Consider the following 23352-nt stretch of genomic DNA (forward strand, 5'->3'; position numbering starts at 1 on the left):
ACACACACACACACACACACACACACACACACACACACACACAGTTGTCTATGGTAAAAACAAGGATGGTGTAACCGTGGGAACAGAGCGTGGCTCATTTACAGGCTGGTGTGGATCATGGCGGAATGTCTCACTGAGGTGAACTCAGACTGAATCCAGAGCGTCACCACAGCTCTTTCTCGACTAACCACAACTCTCAGAGATGCCTCAGGAAGAGACACAGAACTCAGACAGACAGTCTGAAGGAAGGGTAATTGCAATGTCTCAAAATAACAAGAATCAGTTGAATATCACACACAGAGCGGAGGCATGCGTTTAAAAAACCCACTCTGAACAGTATTGTGTGGCCTTCAGTGTGTTCCAGAGACCAAGCTTACCACTAGAGGGCACTAAACACTAGTTCTAAAAGAAATTGCTAAGCGCATTTTACAAAAAGAACCTCCTCAAACTCAAACGGTATGTAATGCCCCTCACCTGCTGAACATTAGCTTCGGGATTTTGAGATTTTCATTCAACCAATGCAGATATTTGTACGATCAGTGTCAAATATCTATCTATTTCAAATGCTGCTGAACATTGCAAGTATTAGGAAAACCAGTGTGCAACTTTCTCTTGCAAGAACACAGAGCACTTTCACATATTGTATGAACAAAAACTTACCAGAAAGAAGGTAAGGATAACAGAAATGAAGCTTAAGAAATGAAAGCTGACTGATGTCCACAGAAGGCTGGCTGTCTCACCCTCGCTGCTGTCTTTAAGTGTGGTGTCTGAGGATGTGCCGCGAGCCTTGGAGCTCAGCGAATCCCAGCTGTCTAGTGAGTCTTCTCTCTTGTGTCTGCCTGGTATTGGGAAGAGCTCTTGCCTGTCCGAGTACCAGCTGTGTCCAAAGCCACTGTCTCCGTCACTGCTCGGTGCAGGCGGACAATCTTCTGATGCCTGTCAAGCACGTTGGAAGGTGTCAGTCACACACACACACACACACACACACAAACATGATTCAGCTCTTTAGCACAAGCAGTTGAAAGGCTGCGTTTCTCAGTTCTCAATCTACTGCCTCCCAGTTTGCTGTCTCAGTAAGCCCACAGACACTGATCACTTTTAGAAAATTGTCCATTCCAGTCACATCAATGAGACTGAATGCATACAAAACTTTGCTGCTGTGTTTTGTTCTGACCATCTTGAGCTCATTGTGACAGACATTGCATAGACACATCAAGGAGACTGCCATTCATTCTGACCACCTTGTTTGAACTATGCTCTGACTTGCTGCAACCATTCAGTGGCAGGATTATGGCCCCAGGCCAGCTGCTGTTGCACTGGCTGACTACTGACTTAGCATATGCATTCGATATAATACATTTCACAAATCTCTAGTAAACTTGACAGCAATGGGGAAAAATGAGGTGTAGTACATTGTGTATGTGATTTAAGAGTGATTTCCGATTGCGACTGACTGTGTGGTCTTTTTACTACATAACAAGAGTAAGTAAACAGGACCAAAATAACTGACTGAGCGAAGCAGATATGCTATGATTTTCTGTGCGTTTTTAGATTCGGTTTTTGGTCCTGCCATGCAGCCACTTGGCTCCATTCAGCAACATTTGTTTTAAATACCAGAGGGTTTGGAGAACAAAAGGGGACTTCAGGTGATGGCTACTTTGGCGCTTACAGGGAGAAAACTACCATAATGGTCTCAGGATTACGAGGGTCTTACCTTATGTGGTGCTGTGCCTATTAACCCCTGAAACGCCGTCAGGTTTAGGTGTGGTCCATTATATAAAGGATCAACTTGTGCTTTTTTTCCCAGCCAGTATATAGTGATCAGAACCTGTAAATCAATACAGAAGTATATTCACAGGAATGCTGAATGCAAATATGTCTGTCAGAAACAAGAATAAGTGTGGGGGGGAACAAAAACAAACAAACAAACAAACTTCTATACACCATCTGCCTTAGCTTTATTCTACGAGCTGGGTGTTCTTGGGCTATTGTTTCTAGTTTGATCTCCACATTCCAGTAAGTGTGGTATAGTACTCAATTACACAATACTAGGCAACTAAGAAACCACATACCACTACCTGAACATATTGTGGTGAGGGTTGCATTTGACAGCATAGATTTTAAAACAAACACCACATACAAAAAAAACCTCACCAACCAGTACTATATATATATAACCATTATATTTCACATTGGTCAAATGCTACAATCCATGTGACACCAGTGCATGACCTCTGAAGGCATCGCATAATAATCTGACTAGGTCATGAACATTAAAATTTGACACAAAAACACCCAAAAAAACAAACAAACAAGCAAGTGGCATTTGCACTTACATTTCTGAGCCTTCTGCTGGTCTCCCGTTGCCTGTAGGAGAGGAGAGGAGCATGTGGTTAACTGCTAACAGTCAGGGATGGGGATGATAAAAGAATAGCCAGCCTGTTTGGGTGCCAGTGATCCCTTGTGAGAGCCTGGTCAGTAGTGCCAGGCTGCCCCACAGCACTGCACAAAAATATCCTTGCATGCACTGGGTGCAGGAGTGCAAACAGCACAGAGTCACACAGGCTACAACTATGACAGGAAAAACTAGCAACCACAACATCCAACTCTAGTAAGTCAGGAAAGTTGTCATCACCCTCTGCTCTCCTATCCCCAAACAGGGAGCTATGAAATGCATGAGTCTCTTTGTGTAGGTATGAGCATGAAAAAAGTGTAGAAGGTATGTAGTACAGTAGGAATATAGTGGGAATGTGTTGGATCTGCATGTGCCCTTGTACCCAGTTCTTATGAACAAGCATTAAAGTGTGGCTAAGACTATTGCTAAAGCACTTTGTCTCAAAAGCTTGAATGAGACATCACAAACAACCATAGGTTTGTGATAAATGTGGAGTCTCTCACTCCACTATTTCAACATCCTAGTGATATGCAGCCAGCCTACATCACACAAGCATACAGATTGAACTACTGTCCTTTACACATCCAGCAGTATCTGTCACCTCAATAAATCTACAGGTGTGTCAATACAAGCCAAAAAAAATCCAACTAAGATTTGTTTTTAATCATAACTGTTTGAATCATAACTTTCAAGACAGTCCATGGCCAGTACTGCACTGATCTTTGTTTTCTATTTGATCTCACAGTGATCGAGAAGTTCAGCTTCGGTAAAGGGCCATCCTGGTTTGTTTCCCCAATGGTTGCACAGAATTAGGCAGGCAAGGTGTGACCCTAGTTCCTGACACCTGAGTCACAGTGGCAGCAGCTCCTGTACAGAGGCAACATTCCTACAGTAGCACATTTTATGAACAAAAAGAAACTAAGTCAAACTGTGACCACAACAGCCAACCACAGAAACTCAGTGATGACCTCACTCAGAGCAGATAGTGACGTATTCACTTTTCACAAGTAACTGAACAACTTCAGGTGAAGTGAAGTAAACGAGGCATTCATCCAGCCCAATCATATATATTTATTACCACAATAAAAGTGGGGAGATGGTGGGGGAGTAAAAATACTGCACTTTGTCAAAGTCCACATTCATGGTGCTTCTGGAATGGGGACTTCAGGAACAATCCATGTCAGCAGTGAAGAGCCCTGCAAAAGCCAAAGAACCCTTCAAAGAGCAGAGCATGAGAGAAAGCCTTCTGCTCACAGCTAAAACTTGGCCCATGGATTCCCACGGAGTAGCTGTTTACTCATGTGAAACAGAGATGTAAAAATACATCAGGAACCAGTGCTCCACTCTTTTAAAGTCCGCCCCCCCCCCCCCCCCAAAAAAAAGTCATAGCCGGTACTTGGTGCAAGAATTTGTCTGAGTTCATGGTCAATGACAATATTTTACAAAATTACAAGTTGGAGTCATTGAGTCTTACTGCTGCTGAAAATGTCAGGATAGGAGAAAAATGTTACAATCCACAAAATGCATCCAATTTTTTCCATTTACTATCGTTCATGGCAAAAAGCCACTTCTATTAAAAAGCATACACAAGTAGAGAACTGCTACCATCATGTCAAAACAACTAATTATTTTTTGTAGATTTTTCATATTGGTGATATCTTCTATACCATCATGACCCATTGAGTTCTGAGGTCTGGTTTGAAGGAAAAAAATTAAAACAACAAAATGGGCGCATTTTACAAACCTATCAATTTTGCATTAAAACGTTTTTTTTTTTTATTATTATTTACATATTTAATTGGTGCTTTTCTGTTTTACATCCAACTGGCTAAAGGAGGGGGGTTGAAGAGGATAATTAAATATCTACTTTAGATATTTGACAGAACAAAACCAAATTGTAATAAAATGTGGTGTGTCTGCTACTAAAAGCTGCTTAAGAAGATATGTCGGCAATTTTACATAACGCATCTTAATACTGTTTGATTTATTTACGTTGCAGGGTAAAATTTGGGATTTCAAACAAAAATGTGAATAACTATTTAGTACTGCAGGTCAAAGATTCTCATATCTAATGCTGTCAATATGAATTTGTCAATGTGTGTGTTTACTGTGGAATCCCATGTTAGACTGCTCAAAGGTATCATAGAGTAAGTCACAGTGCCCTCGGCTGAGCTATGTGCTCATGGCAAAGAATTCTGTGTGCACTATGTAGCACTGAGTGTTTACATCGATAGCTTCCCACAAAGTGGGAGATGGGCCAAAAAACATCCAAACCACAGCCAGGCTCCTACATGCTTCTGGGGGCACATGTATATTGAATGGGAAAACAACCTAGTTAGCATTCCTGAGTGGCCCAACGCCAGAGCAGCTCAAGAGCCCTCAGGGCACCAACACAAAGTGCATCTGGGAATGCAGCAATCGACTCACTGAGATCTTTTTCAAAGTGATGTATGATGGAATGCCTTATTAATTTTAGTCAAGCGTGTAGAATGATGATGCTCTCTGAATGTTCTGTGACTCATGCTGCATGAGTCATTTATGAGAAAGCCAAAACCAGTGAAGCACATGTAAATTGTGCACACATGACAAAGCACTGTGTGGGTGAAAGGGAGCAGCCAACACACAGAATCAAACTCACAATAACGCATTCCATCCCACACTACTACTTTCAAATTACACAGCATCCTGCGTATTGTCTAGATATTAGGAGTAACACCCATTCTCAGTATCTGTACAACGTAAACCTTGAGACCAGTCAAACCTCACCAAACCCTGTTGAGTTATCCAAATGCAACCTCCGGACAAAAGATGGGAAGGATCAGGCATGAAACATCAACGCCGCCGTTTAGAATAATTTGCTGAGTAGAAGAAGTAAGAGGTGTGTGCACATGCATACCTGGGCAACTGTGCCCTCCAAGCCCTGCTCAAACACTCAGCTCCTAAAGAATGCTCACATGTTAACTCCCAACAAATGCCACCACATGAGGTTTGCTACTAAGAATAAGCCAAAACTTCACCTCCCAGCTCACCATCTTGCCAGACATGAAAGACTGTCAGAGAAGGTCTGTAGTTACGTCACAAATATGTCCGTGAGAGGCTGGTTCATTCTTTTACTCACCAGCCCCTACTATTCATAAGCAAACATAGTGAAACTGGCAATTTCGAGTACCTATAATCAGTCAACAGTCACAAACTCTGCCCTTGCTCACCAGGTTATGGTACAGTCAGTTCCCAAAGGGATTTTTATTGACGTGCAGTTCACCATAATGCCTTTTCCCTGTTTTGTAATGGACAAGCTGATCAGTGCTCTTGTGATAGGGACAACCTCACAGCCCCACATGCCCAAAGCGCAAACAACATTCACTGCAGTGTCTGTCCTTCCTTTTAGCTCAAGTATGCCATTTCAATATTTTGAATGCCTTTGAAGGGAGCACACAGATTTCAAATAAATTTAAAATCCCAAATGAAGCTGAACTTCAAAGCCATCACACAAATGATGAAAAACCTTAGGCAAATACTGCAGCATCAGTGACTCAAGCTTACTGAAGTATTTTCCAGAAAGTACACATATTTCAAAATTCTATTACCCTGAGAGAATTTGGAGAAATCTTTTTATGCAAGTAATATTTTTATAGGACAAAAAGTAGCTGGAAAACTGTAGCTGGATTTATACAGAATTTAGCCCAAAGGTCTATGGCTTTTAAGTTCAAATAAAGAAAGCTACCGTTTCCCTAAATAATCTAATTTAAATATCAAGTATCCACTAAATTAAATCAATAATTGATGCCATAATAAATGAATATTGAAAACAACTGGACCTGTGACAAATTTGAAAGCCACAGAAAGACTATGAGAAATAAGAAATCCTGAGTACTTGCTGTCTAAGACCATAGGTTTCTCTGTGAATCGTCATGAGAGCCTAAAAATGTAGATCAGAACCACAGATGTGTTACAAGGCTGTCTCATGCAGCACTGGAATTCTCTGATATCCCATAGCTGTGGCTAACAGGGCTCTGTTTATGGATTATGAGGTTGCTTGAACTCTCACCTTAACAGCCATGAACAAAGTTTCTGCAGGAAACATGCATGAGTAACATCTGAGTTTGAGGTTATTTTATCTCGGATTTGGAGGAAGGCATTTAAAAACAGCAAAGCATAAGCCTGAAAAAAAGTTTGGAAGAGAATATCTAAAAATATAGCCAATATTCAAGAATTAGAGCTTATCCTCATTATTATGTCCAATAGGGCTGTTTTTGAGCCTCACATAGATAGTATTTTATTGAAATGCAAAAAGATACCATACTTTAATCAACGGGAATATTACATAATAGTAGGTAACAAGGAAATCTGTACAGTCCGCAGTGGCTAGCATACTGCATATTTGATCCAAGTACAAAGTTCACATCTGACAACCAACAATTAAGGACTCTGAACTGCAATTTATGATTGTGTATAACCTGACTTTCTGTCAAGAGAATGTGCAGTTCACAGGTGGTGAGCCTTCATGTCAAACATCTACGTGTTGAACTGAAATATGAGTTCCACATGGGAGAAAATCAAACAATACACCCTGAAGATTCACATTTTCATCATCTGGCAGATGCTCTTCTCCAGAACAACTCATCAGTAGACAGCATGTGCTCCCATGACCTTGGTGTTGTTGGTACCTTCTTCAACCTACTCTACCAGGTAAGCCACAGGTGAAGCAGCAGACATCAGTAGTCATCACTGTTCAGTAATAGCAGTGTGCGCTCTGGAGTTACAAAAGCTCTTGGTGGACATTTGTAAAGTGCTGTTTTTTTTAATGCCAGACCAGTATTCTTGGCTGCACACTCCCCCACCCCTTTATGGGGACATTGACTTCATATTTTATTTTTTCCTTTTCATTAGTAATGTCACACAGTTCATTGTTTGTATACATATATAAAAAGGTGGTGAAGTACCACAACTGCCCAATGCCCTCTTCTCCAGCACCCTCCTACACCTCCATCTCACCCATCCCAACCAATTAAAATATACCTGTCTTCCATTTTCATGTCTTTTTTCTTTCATGTCATTTTCATGTCCAGTAAACATCTAAGACTAAGTTCATTCTGCACATAGGGTCCCCTCTTACGGCACTAATGATATAATGAGGAGGAGCAGAGCTTGGAGCTGCTAGATTCACTGACACACTTGCTTTTTACAGTCAGATGAGTCATAATAAACAGAAGCACAGCTTATCTGAGTCCAGTTAACAGCTCCACTTTGCCTTCTGGGTGACACCAGGCATGAGGTCAGAAGTTCCAAAAGGCCAGATAACCTTGCATTTCACTGGCAGAAAACCACAGCGATGCCTTATTACAGTAATTACTTTTTTCTGCTACGTGGGACAACAGTCAGTGTTCATCCATTATGCATTTTAGTCCACAAAAATCCAGTAATTGAACATTTAAGATAAATGTGAACATTTAAGATGAGAGGAACAGCGCAACCTTTCCAGGTGATCACGCATTTGGCCTACACCCAGCAAAGCTTACTCCCAGCACAACATTCAGACCAAAACACAGCATACATATCTGTAAACACAAGGACTGTCTAGTGGGAGACGTAAAGTTCCACCCCTGGAGACAGAAAAGGTGGGAAAAGCTAAAGTATAGAACCTGCTAGTCATCAGGTCCTACCCCATGCACCATCACAAACTGACCTTCCCATTCTAAAATTAGAAGTAGTATACTGCCTGCTCTGACAAATACCTGACAGTAGGCAGACATCCTCCACCCCCTGCACCACACACACACACACACACACACACACACACACACACACACACACACACACACACACACACACACACACACACACACACACACACTCCACAGGGAGCAGATCAGTGTGGTTACTAGGGCCTGGAAGGTGTGGCATGGTTACTGTCACGCAGCAGAGCTGGCTTTGTTATATCTTCCCCCGTAACATTGATTCTGAACACCCTCTCACTACTTCCTAGTAAAACTCTCATAACTGAACTACATTTCTTCCCTGCATTTGAATCACCATGCAGTTCTAAATGCACAATACCCCAGTGAAAGCTAGTAGTACTAGAATGGGCTGTTTTATGCCAGAGCTCAGTACAATAGTAGTGAATAAGTAGTTTGGCAGGCTGAGTTATTATAAAATAAGGGAACAAAATATGAATCCGTCATGCTTAGTAAGTGATTTGTGAAATAAAGCTGCTTGGCTGTGAGCAGCACCGTCATGGTTCAAACCACTGCCTCTCAGACACACCTGGACAGGTTGTTCAACATGCCAGGTTCATTGCACCTTAGACTAAAGGTGAGGAGAAAACACTAAAGCTAGCACAGCACAATATAACGAGCACTCACACAGACACAAACCCACACCTGCCCCAACTCCCCCCCACCCCCACCCCCGCCACACACACACACACACACACACACAAAAAAAAGATGTTTTAAGGGTATAGTCATCATCATTATCTTCATTAAACTTACTACAACCGCCACCACCACCACAACATCAGCACTTTTAAAAATTAGTTCCAAACATTTTGCTGCTGTTATTATCTGCAGCATTTCCAGATCAGGTCTCCAGGTTCTAGTAGGCCTGACATGTAGGTCTGAATTAGACTTGCACATCTCCTCTTATCGCTACCACGGCCTTATCAGAGTTTCATGGTCAGTGAGATAGCATTCCCTTCCACCCTCTTGCACCTATATTCATTTTGCTTTTTAAAAAATAATTTTCCTTTTAGAAAAAGAAAGGGAAAAAAAAGTAAATAATGGACATAAGCTTAGTATTCAAAAATCTCAAAACACCCCAACATTTCCCCATTACAGTTTTAAGCCTTTAATGCTATTGTCTGGAGTCACAGATTTGTTGGTTTGTAGATCTGATAATGGGCTCAGTTAAATTTAAACTGAGGGTCAGTAACACAAGATCACTTTACACAGGCATGTGGACATCATGGGGTGTCTTTCAAAATAAACAAGCTTTGAACCCCCAGACAGAATTCACTTTTCTTTAGCGTCACAGCAGGAAGGTTTGACCCTGGAAGAGGATCAAATTAATTAAATAAACTGAAAAGGCTCACGGCTGAAGCAAAACAAACAAACAAACAAAAAACAACTTACTTGCTGGTAACGCGTGTGGATAAATCCTGTAGATCTCCCGGGTGGAATAATTGAGCTTCTTTCAGTCCTAGCCTGGCACAAGCCCTTAGGAAGACATTGACGTTGTCCTGTTGACAGAGAATATGTGCCTGCCTTGTCAAATCAGACTGTAATCATACAAGAATTCTGTTGGGCACACAGTCCAGAAATCATTGCTGCCAAAGTTCAGACCTCCTGTGAGCTCAGGGAGGTGGAGAGGACGTACTTCAGGTGGCAAATAAAGTGACAATACAGCAAGAAGGCAGGGCTGTGGTGACTGATTTGTCACTCGGCCTGTGACAGCAGGAGCTGGTCCTTGGGGTGGAGCCAAGAACTGTAGCTGTATGTGAGCGCTCCAAGTCCCCTCCCCCTGTCAAGCAAGGCCCTCATATACACTCACCCACCCTGCCCCCTCTTAAGTACAAACACACACACACAAACTCAGCCATACTCTCCTCTTCACACCCAGAAAACATCTCTGTGGCTCTCGGCAGCATACCTGTGGCAGCAGCAGGGGGGTGGATTATTTTGCAGACATGTGGTTGCCATGACACACACGAAGGGTGACTTAAACTTCAAACTATTTTTCCCCTAAGCAATTGTTCCACAAGGTTGAAGGTTCCACCTATTAAAGAAATTCCTGTTTCAGCTGTTTACACACCGAATGTGTGCTTACATCCACAATAGTGTGTATTTGCATACATCTAGATTAGCTGACGTGCAATTTTAGAAATTATGTTAAATCTCTTTTACTTTGTTGTGTTCCACCATCAGTATATCACATTGGACATGTGCGAGCCAACCCTTCTTTGCTGGTGTGTATAGTTTTAATGTAGCCATAAATAATCACGGGGTGCTGTGGTCTATATTTACACAGCAACATGCTTATTAGCAGATGGCAGTGCAACCTCCTGAATCTGACGCCACTCGCTGATCAACAACAGTTCTCTCCTAAATGACAGTTAAATTTATCGTCTAGCTGTGGACAGAGGTCACCATTTATCACCAAAGACCCTGGTTTACAGGAAAGAATTGTTTTATGTGATGGGACAAAAACTCTGAAGTCTGGTAAACATTCCATAAAAATTACTTTAAATAATAACAGCTCATCCGTCAGACATCTAGATATTCACTTTTGAAGAATGCAAAATCTCTCTAAGAATTTATATTTAATATCACTATTCCTTTTCCTCATCAGCTCACAGAGCAAGAACAGCATTTAGATGAAGCTTTTATCCCAGCTGCCAGATGACGACCTGGCAGTCGAGTACATTCATCACTGAGCTAGAACTTCCTAGAAAGGAACAGGCAGGAATACAGAAATGGTAACAGACATGCTAGCTGGTCCCAAATAGGTAGATCATAGGAGGAGCTCTGTGCAGTCACCTGTTCTCTGGATCCGATGGAGGTGCCATGACATAGCCATTGTGGCCAAATAAATTTTATTGCAGACTTTTTGTTTCATGGAGTAGAAACAAAGTCTGCAATAGATTTGCTTAATCCACAAATGCCACATAGAAATTGTTATTGCTGAATATTCACTCATTTCAATTCAACCATGCCACTCCTACCAAGGTCAAGCAAGTATAAATGAAAGGATTTAATTAGTAAGGAAACAGCATCTATCCAACATTTCCATAGCTGAAGTCCTTATTTAAGCCCAATAATTCACAGAGAGCAGTCCTTTGTAATAAACTTTAGCATGTCTACCATCCAAAACCAAGGCAAGTTCAAATTAAATACTCGGCCTCAAATCACAGAGATAATGACACTGAAAGCATCTCACAATGACTTTGTAGTCAGTGCACACAATCCTGTCAAAAATGCTGGCCATGACCAACAGTTGCAATCCCCACAGGTAACTAGTAAGACTCTTCTTAAGAATGTCAGCCACTTGCTCCAAAGACAAAAGTAAATCATGTAGTATTAATAAGAGCAACATGCATGTTTAAGAGAGCTCAGACTGACACTGTCAGTACAGACAGTAAAAACACACAAACATGTTCTTATATAAGCCCTCTGTACATCAAATTACTGAAGTTAAATGAGGAAGAAGGTACCAACATAAAATCTGACACATAACCCTTAATATACTACTGGGGCCAATAAAATGATCAAACAATAAACACAATTTTAACCTATGAAGTAAACAAACTTGGTGGTCTACTGGAAAAAAACCCAGATAATCTATTTTGTCAGGTCCCTATTCCCAGCGGTGAGATTTAGTTCAGATATATCCACCCAGCTCAATTACAGAGCTCTGAAGCCTGTTGGAGTCATTCCTCAGCTCAAGCCCAAAACACAGATGATACAGACCAACTTTTCTAATGTGGCTGAGCAGCACAGCACAGAAGTGTAGGTTTCCTCTCCAGATTGTTAAAAGGAAGATCAGCTACCCAGTGGGACCGCGAGGAAAACCACAGTTTTGGGGTTTGAAGGAACGTGGAATGTTCTGCTGTGGAAAACTGAACAAGCTGAAACCAAACAGCAGATACTGCAAAGCACACCCAGGCAAAAGTCAGTAAATGGTGCACTAAACCACAGTTTTCCATTCTCACCCTAATGAGCCTTCATTGTCCCTGACTGAAAGCCTATGCACATAAAACAAGTAGCATAAAACAATGGCAAACTGACAAACAGCATAGTAATAATGCTGCTATGGTTTCAGAGTCTTGGAAGAGTCTTTCATTCAGTGGAAAAAATAGATTTGATCAGTCAAACACAGCTCTGCACTTTTTTTGCCCTGGTTTAGCACTCTCATGATAAAGTCACTCAAAAGGAAACAAAAATGCACTCCAAATTGGGTATGCTTTTAAATGTTTTCTTTAGCAAGCCTTGCCGAGGACATTGCCATTTCAATTCTCAACTGAAAGTTTATACTCTGCAAACTCTAGCTTTGGAACCACCTCAGGAAATACCGCTGTAATGCCTGTTGGACACAGAGATGCTTATCCAGATTTACCTTGGTAAATATCCCACTGTTTTAAAGGGTAATGGCTACCAAACAAGCTTGCGACATTAATGCAGTTTAACCTCACTACCCTCAGTACATACAAGTCTTAACTTGAGTCATTTTTGTGTTCTTTGGGAAAATCTTTCAGGACTGTCTGCAACTGGAATGACAGCAGCAGCAGCAGAAGGCAACCATGTCATCCTTCACTGTCTCTCAGTAATAGTGCAAAAAGAAATTCTGCACATCAGAAGCGTCTCATTAAGATACAGCCAGGTTAGAAATATTAAAGATTTTTTTACATAAGGGTGCTGAGTCATGTTACAGGAGGCCAGGACACTTTAAGCTGTTCCCATCGTACTCATGTTTAGATTCTGCCCACTCTACATCAGCTACTCTGGCAGTTACATTCATATAACAATAAGAATGGTACATATTATACAATATTTCCACACTTTTTTCCTCAGGGTCAGAGATGTACACATTTATGCTTCCACTTTTAAAAAAATGTAATAAATAACAGGAACTTACCAGGCCAGCAATGGGTGTGGAAAGTCTGTTAAGCCTCTTGATAATACCAGGTTTGATCTTGTTAACTAGACTGGAGGAGAGAGAGAGAGAGAGAAAGAGAAAATAGGCAGGGTCACAGCAAACAAAGCAGCAAGGTGCATCTGCTACCTGTTAATGATGTTTAATGTTTAACACATGCCTTTAGATTCCAAAGTCATTTCATGACCTGAAAAGAAAGGGCAAGCGTCTGTTGAAAGAAGTTGGAGCCAAGACTAGCTTTCTACCCAACATGGATACTTTGTGGGGAAAACTGGTAAATCGTAGAGTTGCTGCAATTTGGTGAAGACGTGAATGCCACATTTTTGTAGACTGTATGCAGGGTAATGAGGAATACTCAGATGATTTATGTGTGTAGTTGTGGTTTAAATTCCATGCATTTACTCTTAAAAACCAAACTGAAAGAAGGATGTCTCTAGCTCTTTAACCTCTTCAGTGAAAACGAGGGAAAACGGACACTAGATTTCTAGACCCTTAAGCAAAATCGCCAGAATTGAGCTACATCTGACATTGTTTCTTTGTCTGAACAGATTTATTTAAACCAATTTAGACTAGTTAATTCAAAAGTGGTGATTTAAAAGAAGGGATTTAATCCAAAAGCTGCATAAAGCTCTTAGTAACACTCAGCAAACGTCAAAGATGCAAAATTATGAATGGTAGCCAAAGTACATACATTTGTGTTGTGTGATTTTACTGAATATATACATGTTTGCAAGTAACATTTAGTCATTTTATAGATCTCAGCAGTATTTTTATATGGATAAAAACTCTGTAAACGCTGGATGCAGACAGCTTTTAGGCAGCTTGGCCATTCTGATATTAAGTAGTGTGAAAACCTCACTGTTTTTGGCTCAGTGCATGTGTTAATGAAGTAGCAAACATCTTGAGGAGAGGGCAGTGGACTGGCTGTGTCATTCTGCTGAGTCACTGCTCTGACAGCAGCATGTCGATCCAGAGGTGCTGCCGCCCACGCCTCATCCTAGAAGCATCCCGTCAAGTTCACAGATGGAGGCCAAAGTCCTGAGCTTGCACCAGAGCCACGTGTCTCAGCAGCATGGCTCAAAGCTCAGAGCTGCTCGCCTTTCTGACCCTGCAAGGCCTGCCGCTATACAGTGCTGCACAGTACTGACACTGGTATTCAGCTACAGTCTTACTGCTACATATTGTAACTGCAATACGCTTTGCAATATATTAAACATACATTTGGTGTAACAGCATTTTTATTTATTTATTTTATGGCTCATGTTGCTGCATTAGCAAAACCCAGAGAATACTCAGACTGGATGCTTGCAGCACTGAAAATATAGATATATGTAACTTGTTCATTTGCATATTGGAAAATTCTGCAACATCAGCAATATAAAGGTCAATATAAAAATAACAATTAGCAAATAACACAATGCAGTGCCATTATGCAACACTTCATCAAAAGCCATCCTTTAGACACCCCTTCCTCCTAGCCGTGCTTTCATCCTGCTTTCTCTCTCTCTCTCTCTCTCACACACACACACCTCCTTATTCTGTGCTTGTGTGAGGGTGACTGAATGCCTGGAGATAAAATGCATAGCTTCTAAAGCCCCAATCAAGAATTACTGGAATGGGCAGGGCAGTTTTGCATGCCAGCAAGAGGGCTTTTCAAAACAGCAACAAAAACACCACAGATACAACAGCACCGCACCCATGAAAACACGCATGTTGTCCGCAAGTTCCAAAACACGCATGCTGACCACAAGCTCCTAGAGCAGCACTGGTGCAATTCCAGTAACTCATGATTTAAGTGTTATTCAAGACAACATCGTACTATATATTAAAGTTATTTCCCCTGAAAGTACTTATGTAATAAACTATGTAATCTCTTATTTCAGTACAAGGACAAAGCATCCCTTCTATACATTACACAAAAACAATAATTTCTCTGGAACATCAGTGCTACACAGCATACACCATACTGAGTTATGCTTGAATTATTTACCACTTATTAAAACAACTGAAGAGGGAAGCACCAACACTGAACCAACTCAATTAAGTTTCACTGCTGTAGAACTACAGTAGTATAAATAGCATTACTTACTCACACAAGAGCATTCCATTCTGCAGAGAAATCCGGAAGTTACTGCTCCCAAACCTCTTCTTAGTAACTGCCTGTGAGGGGAGAACAAACACAGGAAGCAACAGCCAGTGGGTAAGAAGGAAAGGTGTGCAATTATAGGAACGATGCAGACTTTAACCAGCTATCCTGAAATGACCGGCACACCAACAGCATGCGTTTTCTCCCGAAGAGCTTGGTTTTGCCTCCATTTGCTCCCAGTCCTTCAGCCAACTTCACTTCTTCACTGAGGCCAGTGGCCAAACCACAGAGAACAAGAGGATCTGCAAGTCGAAGACCAGGACAGTGTAGCATGTAGCACTAGCATATGCCCTCCTGAAAGTAAAACAGGTCAGTGTGGCCCAGTTCCCAGATGGTACGGGATGGGTTTTAGTCGGCTTTGTGTCATATGTATTTTGAGTCCATCAACTCATTAGTGCAAAAATCTACTTAAAAGATTAAACTTTCCACATATTCTCACAAATGATGGAAATATACACAGTCACAATAAACACAAACCAACATAGCTAAAATAACTATTCTAATTATTTAAATAATTTAAAAAAACAAATAAACAAACAAACAAAAAAAAACCACACACCACAGCTCCACCTCTAGTTGGCTCGCCGTGCAGACTATGGGGCAATGGCTGTATCAGGAGGACTCCGTGAGTGAAACAGGTAGAACTGGCTAAGCTGGGATCGGTAGGCGCTGCCCGAAAAGCAATCCTCTGAGCATGGCTCACTCATTGTTTTCTTTCTTTATATGCACCGCTTCAAAGAGCATATAACATATCTTTAGAGCAACAGTGGAACAAAATAATGGCAACATTCTTTCACAATACTGATTTGCAGGCCCACGCTGCCACTTTCTCTCCAGATCCAGTTACACTGCCAACGAAAAACAAGAAAGGGAGTTTTAGTTCATCCTGGCATTCCCATAAAGTGCAGATTCATCTAATACAATACATGCCAACGTTTTGAGAAAACTGTCGTGTTTTTATCATAGATCCAATTTAAATCAGTTCACTGTTTCATGAACACACTGCTGCGATGCTAATACATTTCTTAAATATGCCTCTGTAAACCAACTCATACACCTAGGGGTTTACAAAGTCATTCTGCATTTCTAATTATAAGAAATCCTGACCCCTTGTGTTTCTTTTTGGTATTAATCATTCCAGAACCAATTACTGCATATAAAAAAACATTATTTTGTGAGCTGCCTCAACAACTTATTATTTTAGTTCCATGGTTTAAGACAGGGATTCCCAGAGTCATTCCTAGAGGGCTGGAGTCCTGTGTATTTCAATGATTTACATGCTCAAACAACTTATTTAGTTACTTACCATCTTAAAAATGTTATATCAGGGAAATCACCAGACTGTGCTGGACTTGCACATATCTGTGTGCATAAATATTCATCTCTATTCTGCTTATGCACACTATGCAATAGTAAGTTTCAACCGTTCAAAAAAATAAAAAATCATCAACCTAAAGTTATTCAACAAAATTCCAATCATCCATTAAAGACAAACTGACTTACAGTTAGAGGGTTTTTGATGATATTTATTTCTCATTCTGTGGTGTAAAGCTTTTATGACTGCTGTAAAGAGTTATGTGATACAAAACCTACATATCAAGGAGTTGCACATCTCGCAAAACAACCATAGCACAAAGCTGTTTGTTCATTCCATCAGGAAGAATAAGGATTTATGACCTGTGTGAACACATGTTGTGCAACCTATCGTTAACGCCATCAAGACATTTTAATCCTTACAAAATGGCATACTAAACTGAATGTTAATGCATGCTGACTCCATGTGTGAAACACTTTCCTGGTCAGTGAGTGCTAGTTAAGAAACATCAGTCTACACAGCCATTTCAACTGTACATTTCTATGTTAACTTATTCTTTGAATAATGAAATCAGTTTACACAGAACTGAACAAGCTAATATCCATTCTTTGAACACACATTCAACCTTATGGGTGGATAAATTGTTCAGACTTTCTTTTTCACACCTTGATGCAGCGCAGAATCAAACAGTGGCTGACATGCATAAGAAATTAACCCTAATAGTAATAGTTTACCCTAATAGTAGGTAATAGTTTGTCAACAAATTAAATAAACATCTATGGCCTCTAGTCTTATTGTCTAAATGACAAGCAAGACTTTCAAGCCGTTAATTAACATTGCCCAATCACAAATATCATAAAAATTACACAAATTTAAGAGCAACATTTTTTTTTACTAGATTGGCAATATATTGTCTTAAAATCAGCTCGTGGGTTTATCAACAGTCATGTGTTCTGACCACCAGTACACCAGTTAATTTGATCATGACTGAATCTGAACCTGCATTCTGAAACCATCAGAACAGGAATGTGTGCACCCACAACCATGGAGCCTGGCCAAAGAATGTGCATGTGACAGACTCCAGACCATTCAGAGCACTTTAACAACCTGCCCTTTACTCTTGCTCGTGCACAGGCAGGCAGGCGCGCACGCACGCACGCGCGCGCGCACACACACACACACACCCTTGTTAAGTGTGACCTTGCACCTGGCAGCCTGTTAATCATTCAAATGAGAGACCCAATGGCACATTACCTTCCTCTGCAAGGCAGTAATCAGCTCCAGGCTGCTCTGAATGGCCCACGACCCATGACAATGAACTAGTGTGTGTTAGCATCTGCTGTCACAGTGAAAGCATTCAGATTCACCCCTCATGAAACTGAAGCAATATTTGTTTAGTTACAGCCCTTGCTCTGACCCCGCCATCTCCCGCAGAGAAAATAATTCAGAAGGCTAGGAACACCCACTTATTTTCTGTTATTTTAGTGAATAAGGATGTCCCATGGTTTGATGGACTAATCCTGGCAAAGTTAACCATTCCAAGTTCTATTGTAAGCCTGGGTACAGACACTAAATAACTCTAAACCCTCGTTTTTGTCGTTTGTTTTCATGAACTATGATCTAAATCATTATGCAATGAAATTTGCTATTAGACGTCTGACTTTTTGTAGAGTAGTAATAAAAGTCACAATTAGAGTAGGCTACACTTCTTAAACCCAGAGCAGAACGGTAGTCTGCTTTCCGTACTGGCATGTAAGCACCGATGCGACTGATGTCTTTACGAGCACAAGACCAAAAAGCTTTAGCAAGTCACAGGCTTGGGTTCGTCTGCGCGTGCACTTGTACAACTGAGGAATTCTGCAAGTCTGCACGTGATACAAATAAATTAAATAGCCAAACAAAAAGACCGGTTAACAAGATTCTAGGCAGTTAAAGTTTTCCTTTTTCTTTAAGCTCAGAAAAAAAACACCACTTTTAAAGACAGGAAAAAAGTGCATTAAAAGTGTGTAACCTACGCTGTTGCCGAGGTTCTTACCTCCATCCATCTCTGTGTTTCTAAACACGCTGCTGTGCATTCAGACACACACTTCTCGCGCCACTCCATCTCACCTACATGAACACGGCAGAGTTCTTTGTGTTAAGGGCTTCCTTGTTGTAAATTATTTCCGTTAAATCTATAGTTAGCCTATATTATCATATGAACGCTCAGTTCAGAAATAATCGCGTTACACTCGTTTTCCCACTCAGTCCGCAGGGAATTCCCGCATTCCAAGGTCACGTTTACCTTTAAGTGTTTATTTTGACGTTCCACGCGCACACCGATAAACGAGTTTTCTTACATCGTTTCTTACATACCAATGATTGTCGCAACTTTACTTGTGGGCTTTTTCATAAATTCAAGTTTTTCAGCAAAGTTTAGCCCTTACGCGTATACTCGTCACGTGTCCTTTGTAACATGTTCATTGAGCCTCCAGCGGTAGTGGTATGCCAAGGCATGCAGACAGCAATCACGGTTACACGCAAAAACGAGGATTAAAGAGACATGTACAATCACAGGAATTTAGCATTTGGTGAGTTTTATGGTCGTCGTCTTACTTGTATTTTAAAAAAAAAACAGTCTCGTGGTCATGAAGTGATTTAATTCATCGTGACAACAAAACGTGACACAAACATTTTACGAATCTTATTCTTTAATATAATCCTATCCATCAGAGACAAACATTAGTATGACGCATATATGCCTTCACCAGTGGACCCAGTTTGTTGTGACGTGGAGAATCCACGACCATTTAAAACAGTCGTACGTGGGACAGAGCAGTCTGCTATCATTAAAAAAGTGTCTAAACATTTTCCTGAACATTTACAATCTAAGCCACACAAGTGATTTTCATTCTTATAGTGAAACAGGAAAACCCGCAGTATAGTCAAATTGTTTTAGCAAACAACCCTTTTATCAAAGACAATCTATTCAAACATATCTCAAGATATTTAGCACTTGAGAATGATTGGCAGTTTTCTCCTTGGCTAATCCCAAAGGACATGGGTCATTTATGCTTTGGAAAGGGCTACTACAGTGAAGCGTAGCTCTTGAGGATCACGTGCCATGAATTTCTTGCAAACCTCTGCAGCGTCCTGTTGACAAAACGAGAATACAAACAAATGAATAAATAAATAAATTCTAAACACATTATTCTGACTTGCAAAATTCAGAAATTGTCCCACAAATATTCAGTATTCATAAAGAGAAATAGGAATATTTTGTTTTCATTTAAATATATGCATGGACATGCAACTTGTCAAATGCTCTCAATTTTACAGTAGATTAAGATTTTCCAGTACACAAAGTTGTGGATATTTCTTTTGCAAATCTTAACATGTCAGGCAATTACTGCTAATTCACCTCAAGAAAACTGTTTTCTGTTGTTTTTCCATGAACAATTGGAAAAGGTTTCCGTCCATCTGCAAGGCAGCCATATAAAATGCTTAAAATCTCAACTGAGCACTATGACATTAAGATTATTTTTGGCCTATAAAATATATAGATTAATACATGGAATCCCTCCTATCTTGAGTGCAATTAAATATTATCTTTTTACTTACCTAACTCATATAATTGTCCTCCAACATTCACAAAGGCAATAAAATGTAAGTCCACTTTTTCATCTAAACTTGGGGCCTGTTACACAAGTGAGTATAAAATATATTGAGTTTTGTACTCAAAGGTATTTTATTACGCTTAGCTACTCCATTATGTGTTTTGCACATGCATGATCTCTACATGCCTACATAGTTATACATGCCTTAAAACGTTAGGACTAAAACAAACGCATCATTGAAAGTAGTGAAATCTGTGACATCACATTAAAAAAAAAAAAAAAAAAAATTCACACAAACAAAGTTGCTTCCTACATTTAGAGAACCATTGTGGCTATGTAAATATATCGGAGAGTTTATAAAACACCAACCTCTGTCTGTCCCTCCTGAGCACTTGACTCGTGTGTTACACGGATACTCTGGATTAAATAAGAAAGAGGAAAACTTAGAGTGAGCATCAAAAAAACTTCCACATAGTACACAGGACATTATCACCTAATAAATCAATATGAAAATTACTCAATTAAGCCCACAACCTGTTCATAGAAAACAGCATTATATGTTTAAACAACCTCATCTTTTTCAAGAAAGATGGCCTTTTCTTCAGGACTCATTTTGGAAGATTCCATTATAAATGCCTTCAACGGAGAGTCAGGCTCTGCAAAGTAATAATTCTCCATAGTTTTTCAAAATGTGTCAGAGGGAAAAATATCCATACATAAAATACAAACAATATGTTTCTATTTATATTACACTTTAAAAATCAGACTAGGTCACCTGGCTCCTTGAAAGCTTCTTTCTGAACACTCACCAAACTCAAGATGTCCTTGGTTATTGGCAACAGCATGGATCAACCCTATTGTGCCACATGCGTTTCCAATGGTTTGTCTCATAAAGTACACTTCAGAGGACACATCTCGTCCCTGTGCCTTAATCTTTGATTCCTCTTCCAGTCTAAATGATTCATACTATAAAACAGGTAGAAAGAAACAAGATGATACAACCCTTTTCACTATAGTTAAATATTCTTAGCTACCACAGAAAAGCCAACACAATCACAATTTATGGGTCTTTTGCTGTTTCAACTTTATTGTACAAATATCCATACACATGCATTTGTCTTGTCTATTTTTCTGCAGTCTCATGTTTCTGTAAGGAATTTCTTCAGAATTTTTATCTCACACCTCCTATTTGGAGGCACAGAAAAACTATGACACCATGTGCATCACACTGACACGACACCATGTTTTCCTGATATAACGCATCTCTGCAAAAGTTTAAGATTTTAAAAAATTATTTCCTGAAAGCAGCCTCTGTCTCTTGCATCTGTCATTCAGACTGGTTGGTGCTGTAGGGTGACTAGTACTCTACCCATTTACTGCAGGGGTTATTAGACAGCTGATACCCTAGTTGGCCAGCATCCACCCACTCACCCCCAACAGACACAGACAGACAGACACACACACACACACACACACACACACACACACACACACACACACCAAGTACAAGCATTCCAGTTTCTTGGCAGAGGTTTATGTTTTAACATGAACCTTATAACTGTGGCATATGATTAGCATGTACAAGTTTGCAGACAGAGTTCATTTACCCCATTTATTTAATGCTTGCTTTCAGTTTTTCCTTTTTGATTACTTTACATAATTCCACATTCTACAAAATACAAACAATAATATAAAGTAATATCGCAAGTTTTATTTTTAAATGCCTACAAGAATAAAGTAAGGCAAGTCTAAATAAAGCATATTTAGCATTTGAATGTTATTTTGATGTACAAATTGTACAAAACCTAATATATAACTGATTACACAAAAAGAGGAAATGGCTGATATATGGTTTCTCATTGGAATGGCTCAAATTATGGAAAAAATTTAAATGAAGGGACAACACACTAACATTAAGCCACAACAACAGTATTCAATCAGTGTAAAGCGATGCAGATCTGACTGTGCCAGCACACTTTCACAAAACCACATTTCTGGGAAAGGTTTTCAAAATGCTTGTTCCCAGAATCTCAAAGGAGATTTTGGGTTCCAGGGTTCCAAAATTACAGAGTAAATAGCTGAGACACATTTCAACATTATTGGAACCATTTATGGCATTTAGCTGACACTTTTATCCAAAGCCATGTACAGTTGAGACTGAATAGAGCTTGAGCATTCAAGGGTTTTCTGACCATTTTCTAAAATTTCAATGACTTGGAACTGCACTACAAGGGGACATCATAAAAAGTCCTACCTTCTCCGTCACCGGGAAGAGGAGCAGCACAGCACATACGGGCCTTGGTACCAAAGAGAGCAGCTCAGGGTCTAAACCATACACATCTCCAAACTGCCAAGTAGGTACCAAGCCCAGCTGTCGTAAAAACTATAAAACAACAGTTATAAAAATAAAACTGCGTTTAACATATTAAAGGTACTGAATCATAGGGCGTGTCTTGCAACGACAGCCTAATGTAGTATTTTAAGTGAATTTAAGGGAGTTGACCGAGTAAATTTGTAGTCTCATGTCTTCTGGCTCAGATAGAGTAGGATACGAATTATATAGCTTGAGAAAGCCTGCTACGGTGTAAGGCTTGGATTTAAACATTATAAATAATTTTCGTTTAAATAATTTGACTAGATTCGACTCCCGGGTACCAGAACGTGAAACATCTACTCACTTGGTTCATAACCTGAAGGACAGAAAAAGAAAACAAACCAGTTAGCTAACTCAGATAGCTAGGTTATCTTACTAAAGTGTCGGGACAAAGACGTGAACTAGCATGCAGAGTATTCTACTGATCTACGATGATCGATTGATTAATTCAGTACAGGGGTGGTTAGCTAGCTGGAATTACTGTAGGTTAACAGCATGCATACTTCTGGATTCGCCTCCAGCGGCAACCAGCGTTGGCCCTCCATTTCACAAACGACAGTCGCTCTATCTATTTGTTATAGTGAAACGATAAAATAGTTCGCTCTCGATAACAAGGGTCTATTTGGTGGTCGTTAGCTTTCTTTTTCAGATGAAAGAAATCATATAGATGGTAGCTAGCAAAATACAACTACTCCACTAAGTGTAGTCTTCCGATTTCTGTTTCATGGACCTTTCAAAATAAAAGTCTAAACCTATACACAAATCGCCAGTATAAATTGCAACGTTACCTCTAAATAATTTTTTTTCAGGAATATTTTTCAATCACGTATTTTGATGATTAGAATTATAACTGGTTAGGTAGAAATATAATATTTAATT

At 40.0% G+C, this 23352-nt stretch overlaps 2 protein-coding genes across 8 annotated transcripts in view; both read right to left on the reverse strand.

The window, feature by feature from the left end:
* lmo7a (LIM domain 7a) overlaps window positions 1-15476 on the reverse strand; it is a 34476-nt gene extending 19000 nt beyond the window's left edge. For 5 of the 6 annotated variants that reach the window (XM_081713796.1, XM_081713794.1, XM_081713792.1 and 2 more), the window contains exons 1-7: window positions 15315-15476; window positions 15132-15202; window positions 13025-13094; window positions 9526-9632; window positions 2337-2367; window positions 1715-1828; window positions 741-936 (exon numbers count right to left, since the gene is read on the reverse strand). In XM_081713796.1, the coding sequence (XP_081569922.1) occupies window positions 741-936; window positions 1715-1828; window positions 2337-2367; window positions 9526-9632; window positions 13025-13094; window positions 15132-15202; window positions 15315-15461 (736 nt within the window). In that variant the 5' untranslated portion in view covers window positions 15462-15476. Of the gene's footprint in view, window positions 1-660; window positions 937-1714; window positions 1829-2336; window positions 2368-9525; window positions 9633-13024; window positions 13095-15131; window positions 15203-15314 lie in introns of those variants that run through there. The other variant, XM_081713795.1, reaches the window with a different exon arrangement.
* A 3646-nt stretch (window positions 15477-19122) lies between these two features.
* Window positions 19123-23187, reverse strand: uchl3 (ubiquitin carboxyl-terminal esterase L3 (ubiquitin thiolesterase)). 2 transcript variants are annotated; one of them, XM_027009578.3, is made up of 9 exons: window positions 22977-23187; window positions 22778-22789; window positions 22354-22482; window positions 20909-21065; window positions 20670-20755; window positions 20469-20516; window positions 20104-20179; window positions 19904-19962; window positions 19123-19635 (listed from the first exon to the last, which is right to left on the reverse strand). In XM_027009578.3, the coding sequence occupies exons 1-9, from the start codon at window positions 23016-23018 to the stop codon at window positions 19552-19554; spliced, it is 693 nt and encodes a 230-aa protein (XP_026865379.1). In that variant the 5' UTR covers window positions 23019-23187; the 3' UTR covers window positions 19123-19551. The 2 variants fall into 2 exon arrangements, with proteins under 2 accessions (XP_026865379.1, XP_081569923.1); XM_081713797.1 differs by lacking the exon at window positions 22778-22789.
* Window positions 23188-23352: the final 165 nt, after the last annotated feature.

This window comes from Electrophorus electricus, chromosome 4, assembly GCF_041902795.1.
Source record: "Electrophorus electricus isolate QZ-2024a chromosome 4, ASM4190279v1, whole genome shotgun sequence".
Taxonomy (NCBI): Eukaryota; Metazoa; Chordata; class Actinopteri; order Gymnotiformes; family Gymnotidae; genus Electrophorus; species Electrophorus electricus.